The 6,911-nt window shown below is 43.0% G+C and overlaps 1 protein-coding gene across 2 annotated transcripts; it reads left to right on the top strand.

Moving 5' to 3' along the window:
• Nucleotides 1-787: 787 nt before the first annotated feature.
• Nucleotides 788-6,386, top strand: CYP1B1 (cytochrome P450 family 1 subfamily B member 1). 2 transcript variants are annotated; one of them, XM_074286614.1, is made up of 3 exons: nucleotides 788-1,240; nucleotides 1,803-2,858; nucleotides 4,622-6,386. In XM_074286614.1, the coding sequence occupies exons 2-3, from the start codon at nucleotides 1,804-1,806 to the stop codon at nucleotides 5,205-5,207; spliced, it is 1,641 nt and encodes a 546-aa protein (XP_074142715.1). In that variant the 5' UTR covers nucleotides 788-1,240; nucleotide 1,803; the 3' UTR covers nucleotides 5,208-6,386. The 2 variants fall into 2 exon arrangements, with proteins under 2 accessions (XP_074142715.1, XP_074142714.1); XM_074286613.1 differs by lacking the exon at nucleotides 788-1,240 and having other exon boundaries at nucleotides 1,657-2,858.
• Nucleotides 6,387-6,911: the final 525 nt, after the last annotated feature.

Here is a 6,911-nt window from a genome sequence, read left to right as displayed (position 1 = left end):
TGGGTTATAGGTTTAGAGTTGGAAGGGATCTTAGAAGCCACTAACCTCAAGCCCTTCGTTTAACACAGGAGGAAAATGAGGATGTGAGGGATTAATTGGCTATACTCGAGAAGATCTAGGTTGAGGTTGAAATCCTGAGTGACTGGTATAGGGTCACCCTGGACCAGTCACTTAATTTCTCAGTAGCCCCAGGCCACTCTAAAACAGTAGGGCACAGAGCAGCTACGCACCAGCAATTCCTGCAGGAAATTTCCTTCTCTCTAACTCCGGAGCAAGGAGGGGGAAAGATCCCAGAAAGGCCGAGAATAGATAAGTATAAAGCAATGCAAAGCTTGAATGTTTGCATTAAAACCCGTCTATGGGAGAATTGGACTTGGGGGTGAGGAGGGTCATTTTGTTGCTGGGATGGATTCAGCTCTAAATGGAAATTAGAAATCCGAGGCTTGAAAACCAACGTATACTTTATATTAGGGGTAACTGCATCTTATTTATTGCAAAGAAAACACACCAAATGCAATCTGGGGGTAAATTTACTCGTTATTCAAATAAATCTGTTTTCGGTTGTACCACAAATAGGGTCTGATTCTTCCACCGCATTTGCCTCTGGGGACTGAGGTCTTTACTCACGCGGGTGCCACTCTTAAAGGCCCCTCCCCCTGCCGGCACTGCCCCGCCCTTTCCAGGTCCAGTCTGTTTGCTGATGCTCGGACCGGCTCCCACTCCCTCCTTCCATCCCTCCTCCCTTTCGGAGTCTTTAAAACCCGTAGAAATGGGATGCCTCATTTTCAAAGTACGGGCTGGTTCAGTTTGCAAGTAGCAAATTTATTTCACATCATCTCTGCTAGCTAGGAGTAGGGGCTGACTCTGGCATCCGTACTCCCAAACCACTTCTAGCGCTGCTAGAAAATCCTAGCGTTCTTTCTGTCCCGGGGGTGAAGGGCACCTGGGAAGGTAACTAACTTTTCATAACTTCCCTTCTCCTGAAGTTACTCCAAATACCCCAATTTCGCCACTTGGGCTGAGCTAGGGATGAATTTCTAACTCCGTGGAGCAGGTGAAAACAGATATACTCTTCGCTGGGAGAGCCTTTGAGATCCATCCATGCTAGAATGGGACTGTCAATTACAGTCTGATATAGGTCCCTCTTCGACGCAGCTAAACTTTGGTTGTATCCACAGCTACGCTCAATTCCTCAGCTCCCTATTCATCAGATATTACTGGAAGCAGCGCCTACCCACAGGTCAGTATTTTTGCGAAGTCTGGGATGCCCTCACCTCCCCGTTTTACCAGTTTTTGCAGGTGGGTGTGTGAGGGGTGGAGGGAGGATTAGGAAATGCACCAAATGGCAGATAGGGAAGAGGGGCACTTCGTATCCAAATACCCTTCGGGGCTTTCTTCTCACTGGAGGGACCGTTATACTGCTTTGTTTTGGGGCTTTCTCAGAAGCCAACCTGCCCCTTCTTAACCTATTAGTAAAGAGTGTGCGAATGGAAGGAGATGAGGAGAGCGGTGGGAAGAGCTCTGCAGGGTAGATGCTGGTGGAATTCAGCGTCTTTCCACAAACAGCACCAGAAGCATCTTTAGCAGAGTATGTGTGAAGGAATCGGGACCAACTCTGTCCTGATCAAAGTATTCACAGCCTCTCCTTGCCTTTAAGTTACAGTTGTTTGCATTAGGTGTGAGTCGGTCTTTCTAACTTAACTCTACCAAGTTCTCTAAGCTGCTTCCTCTCCTGTCATCAAACCGTCCCCTCTCTCTCCCTCCCAATAGCCCTCGATGCTCATGAATCTTGTCTCTCACAGCATGGCCACAAGCCGAAATAGTGAAGAAGCCTGGATTCCCGACCTTCTGTCTACCCAGCAGACCACTCTCCTGCTCTTCCTTTCCGTGCTGGTCGCTGTCCACTTGGGCCAGTGTATTCTACGGCGTTGTCGTCGGCCCCCCGGGGCTGGTTTCAGCCCCCCTGGCCCATTCCAATGGCCCCTGATCGGGAACGCTGTGGAGGTGGGCAATATCCCGCACCTCTCCTTTACTCGTTTGGCTCGCCGCTACGGAGACGTCTTCCAAATCCGTTTGGGTAACTGCCCAGTGGTGGTGCTGAACGGCGAGCGCGCCATCCGCCAGGCCTTGTTACAGCAGGGGTCCACCTTCGCCAGCCGGCCGCCATTCCCCTCTTTCCATGTGGTGTCCAACGGCCGTAGCCTGGCTTTCGGCAAATACTCTGAGATCTGGAAAATGCAGCGGCGGGTGGCCCACGGCACCGTGCGTGCCTTCTCCACGGGACACGTCCGCAGCCGCCGGGTCTTGGAGCAACATGTGCTGAGCGAGGCGCGGGAGCTGGTGATGCTCTTAGTGCAAGGGAGCGCTGGAGGCGCCTTTCTGAACCCGGGTCCCCTCACCGTGGTGGCTGTGGCCAACGTGATGAGTGCCGTGTGCTTCGGCTGCCGCTACAGCCACAGTGATGAAGAGTTCCGCGAGTTGCTGAGCCACAACGAGCGGTTCGGCCGCACGGTGGGGGCGGGCAGCCTTGTGGACGTGCTGCCCTGGCTCCAGCGCTTCCCCAACCCTGTGCGCACCGCCTACCGTGACTTCCAGAAACTCAATCACGACTTCTACGGTTTCGTGCTGGACAAATTCCTGAAGCACAGGAGCAGCCTGAAGCCCGGGGCTCCTCCCCGGGACATGATGGATGCCTTAATTCACACGGTGGGGAAGGAGGAGGAGGAGAGTACTGGAGAAGCTACCGCTGGGCTGCACCTGGACACAGACTACGTGCCGGCCACGGTCACAGATATTTTCGGGGCCAGTCAGGACACGCTTTCCACGGCACTGCAGTGGCTTCTCATCTTATTCATAAGGTAAGGCTAGTCTTACCTGAAAAGGAGGGGGCTGGGCCCTGGCACAGATTTAGATCTTCTTCGTCTCTCTGAAGTTTCCCAGCTGTCTCCAGTTTTCTCTACTTTTCCCGCTGTTCTAGGCCGAAGTGCTGCGTCCAAAAAGAAATCAGGGGCCTTGGCCGACCATCCTGTGACTCCAGCCACACCGACGCAGCATATTTTGCAGAGTTGTGCCCCCTTCATTTTTGACCCATTGAAGCCTTCCATAGTTATGGAAGTTAGAGAAGTCTCCGAAGCTGGAAAAACGTGTGGAGGCAAATCAGTGCAAAGCACTTTTAGACAAACAGGCCTTTGAAAAGCATTGAGAATCCCGCCTAGTCCCTCCCTCTAAGTTATAGGGAAAACTCCTCCTCCCCTTCCTCCCTTTGCCTCCATCTCTCCTCCCAATTCCCCAATGGAAAGTGTAATGCATTAAATACGTTAAATAAACACATCAGCCCATTAGGCGCGGTGGGGCTTAGCTTAGTCAGCAGTGCGGAGCAGAGGCTGGCGCTGGCAATCAAACCTAGCAGACGATTTAGGGCTTTGTTTCCCAAGGAAAGTAAACGGAATGAAGCAAAGCAATCTCCAAGCCGGACCGCCCCACTTCCCCCTGCCCCGAGCCTTGGTTGTGGCCCAGATCATGATTAGTTAGCACGGAAGCTTTGGGCATGGAGCCAGAAACACAAGGTCTTATTAGAAAGGAAGGAAAGAGAAAGCTGTGAGTGTCTCAGAAAAAAAAAAAAAAAAATAGGGATGAGGAGAGGACTTGTAAAATGCAGAGGCGGCCTGGAGCAATAGGTTTGCCAGGTGGAGAGGAAGCTCTCCACTACTCAGGTACGGCACGCACGGGCTTTATGGGATTGTGCCCAAGTTTCCTTTCTTCTTTAGCGTGATCGCGTGACTCGAAGAAGCAAAGGAAAAGTTTAGACTATGAGACCCTTTTAGAGCAGACTCTATATATGTATACAATCGTCTATAAAAAAAAAATCTAATGAATATGAGAATCACAATCGCGATAATTTATTATGAAAGGGATATTGTTTACAATTTCTGTGAGATTATTCGCAGAAAATCAGGACTGCTAGGAGAACTGTGGCAATCACAAGCAAAAACGTTAAATGAGTGTCAAATTTACATCAATTATTAATGAAATAGAATTACAACTATATTTAAAAAATCTTGTATATAGTTTAAATTTCAGTTTTCAATGACCTTCAGATGGTACCTAACAATTTTCTATAGTGAAATCAAAGCTGGAAATTTATCGATAGAAAATTTCTGGAGAGGGTAAATATTTAAGAAAAGGCTAAGAAAAATGCCTAGTTAGTGAGTGGATTTTCATCACCATTGCTTCCAAATCATCATGCCATTTCATTTGTCTATTTCTTTTTATAAACTTAATTTATAAACTTACGCTATAAACTACTTTTTCAGCCACAGTTAAAATTAAGAAGTGTTATTATTAAAAAATGTGTAAAAGAAATGCTATCATTTTAGTATCCATTTAAAACAATATAGAGCGTAGGGGTGAGGGGTGGGAGAATGTACCAAGCATCATTATACAAGGTTTTAAAAAACAATTCTCATTTAATAAGACAGAGTAGAGAAAAATTACATGGCATAGGCCTTTAAAATAAAGTTAGAAGACTTCTAAGATGTAATTTGTAAATAACCATATTTTCCTTGATTCAATAGAAACTACTTTCCCTAATGGTTTTCTTCACTTTCATTTTTAAAAACAGGTATCCTGAAGTACAGGCTCAGGTACAAGAAGAATTGGATAGAGTTGTGGGTCGAGATCGACTGCCCTGCTTGGATGATCAGCCTCATCTTCCCTATGTCATGGCTTTTCTATATGAAGCCATGCGCTTCACTAGCTTTGTACCTGTCACCATCCCACACGCCACCACTGTTGACACTTCTATCATGGGCTATCACATTCCCAAAGATACAGTGGTATTTATCAACCAATGGTCAGTTAATCATGACCCAGTGAAATGGCAGAACCCAGAAGACTTCAATCCAGCCCGATTCCTAGACAACAAAGGATTCATTGACAAAGACATGGCTAGTGGGGTCATGATTTTCTCTGTGGGCAAACGAAGGTGCATTGGGGAAGAGTTGTCCAAAGTACAGCTATTTCTCTTTATTGCCATTTTGGCCCACCAGTGCAATTTCCTTGCCAATCCAGATGAGGACCGAAGAATGAATTTTAGTTATGGGTTAACCATTAAACCACAATCATTCACAATTAATGTCACACTGAGAGAATCAATGGAACTACTTGATAATACTGTTCAAAGACTACAAGCAGAAGACAACCAGTGAGTAGCTAACAGAAGTGTGATGAACTCCTAATTAGAAAAACAAATGAAAATATCAGTACCTGTTAGTTTCTTTCTGCCACAAACACTTGCTCATGTGAGCTTTTTGGATGAGAACTCACCAATAAGTATTTCTTAAGTGCCTGATGATGTGGTCCACCTGGATCCTGGTGAGCCAATGCATTTAACAGAATAGCTAATGAAACAACAAAAATAACTTGCAAGATTTTATGATTATAAAATAAACGAGGAAGAAAAACTTAAGAATATACCATAGCTTTACTATAACACTGTCCTTGGCGACTATTTGTTGAAATAGTTTATATAGGTTAAAAAAAATCCCAAATCTCCTTTTTTAATGTCAATAATGTCACAAATCTTGAGTAAGTTCCAAGAAGGCAACTACTTTATGTAGAATTTTGCTGTGAAGCAAACAGCAATTCCAGAGTCATAGAGTATATTATTGAACATTCATATCCAAGTATAGTAGTTTGAGAGAATGAGGCCCAAAAAGGAGCAATAAAGGCTCTGCTGGCTTATTCTTCATTTTTTAAGCCTTTCAACAAAGTTATTAAAGATTCTTCTTCAAAAAGACGCAGGTGCTTAAAGATTAAGTTTTATCTTTGACCAAATGTAGCTCTCAGCATGGTTTGAAAAGTGATATTATGTGTGATATAAAATGACTCATGCAAAAATGGCAGGGAGGGAATTGAACTTATAGTGAGTTTTAGTGTTTTAGAATGAATTCTGAAATGCAATCTGTAATATTCCCTTTATTGCCTTCTGTTTCTGAAATTCAATATATTTAGAAATATGGTAAAATTATGAATTTGCTTACAGGCACAACTAAAATTCAAATATATGGCACAGAGTTCTGAAAGGATAAAATAAGGTTAGTTCATCACAAACTGCACAAAACATGCAATATACATAACTATTCATTATAAATAAAAACAGCATTATTGAAAAGGAGTTATTTTAGATGGTAAATAATCAAATTAGTTATCTTTTAATGTAAAAATGTATTTAGTCCTCTCAGATGTTGTTGAGCATACTCACATACACAGACACACACATTCACAAAAGTTTCCAAGTATTTTCATTATTCTCCCAGCCCTTTGCTAAAATAATATTATATGGTCTTTTCCCAAGCCAAGTTAATTAAAATTATTTTTTGTCTAAATAGCTTTCAACATTTTTTTTCACATTTTAATGTGACTCTGAAGTTTGTTTTTTTTTTCAGGATCTAAATTTTTAATTGAAATTAATAACAATTTTATCCTTTGGTTGAGGAAGGATGGGGAAATTTAAGTGCTTTAAATGTGATGTTAAACATCTGGATGAATGATGAAAGTAATTACCCAGTTATTCTTTGGTATCCTAGGGACAAAACACTTGGAATATTGATCCAGACATGTTGTTGTCTTGTACAGATATACTTATAGATATTTCCTATAATTATCTCTTTTCATAATTCAAATTATATTTTAATAACAATTACATGAAACAATCAATGTCAATGACAACATCCACATACCATAATGCATGGAATTAGAAAACAGGTGATCCAAATTTGAGGAAGCTTTGATTTCCAATTGGCATCATTAATATGAATGATAAATAACTCTCTTTTAGATAGCCTACTCAATATGCAATCACTTATATGTATATTTAGCTTAACTAAGAATTAATCTTAAAATTTTTAATC

The sequence above is a fragment of the Sminthopsis crassicaudata genome, chromosome 2 (assembly GCF_048593235.1).
Source record: "Sminthopsis crassicaudata isolate SCR6 chromosome 2, ASM4859323v1, whole genome shotgun sequence".
Taxonomy (NCBI): Eukaryota; Metazoa; Chordata; class Mammalia; order Dasyuromorphia; family Dasyuridae; genus Sminthopsis; species Sminthopsis crassicaudata.
This window is presented reverse-complemented; position numbering and strand designations above follow the sequence as displayed.

What these genes read in the sequence shown, in the direction of transcription:
- CYP1B1 (XM_074286613.1), top strand. Translation starts at nt 1,777, where the DNA reads ATGCTCATGAATCTTGTCTCTCACAGCATGGCCACAAGCCGAAATAGT. An exon ending in CTTCTCATCTTATTCATAAG is followed by an intron (nt 2,859 to 4,621) that starts GTAAGGCTAGTC and finishes TTTTAAAAACAG; the next exon opens with GTATCCTGAAGTACAGGCTC.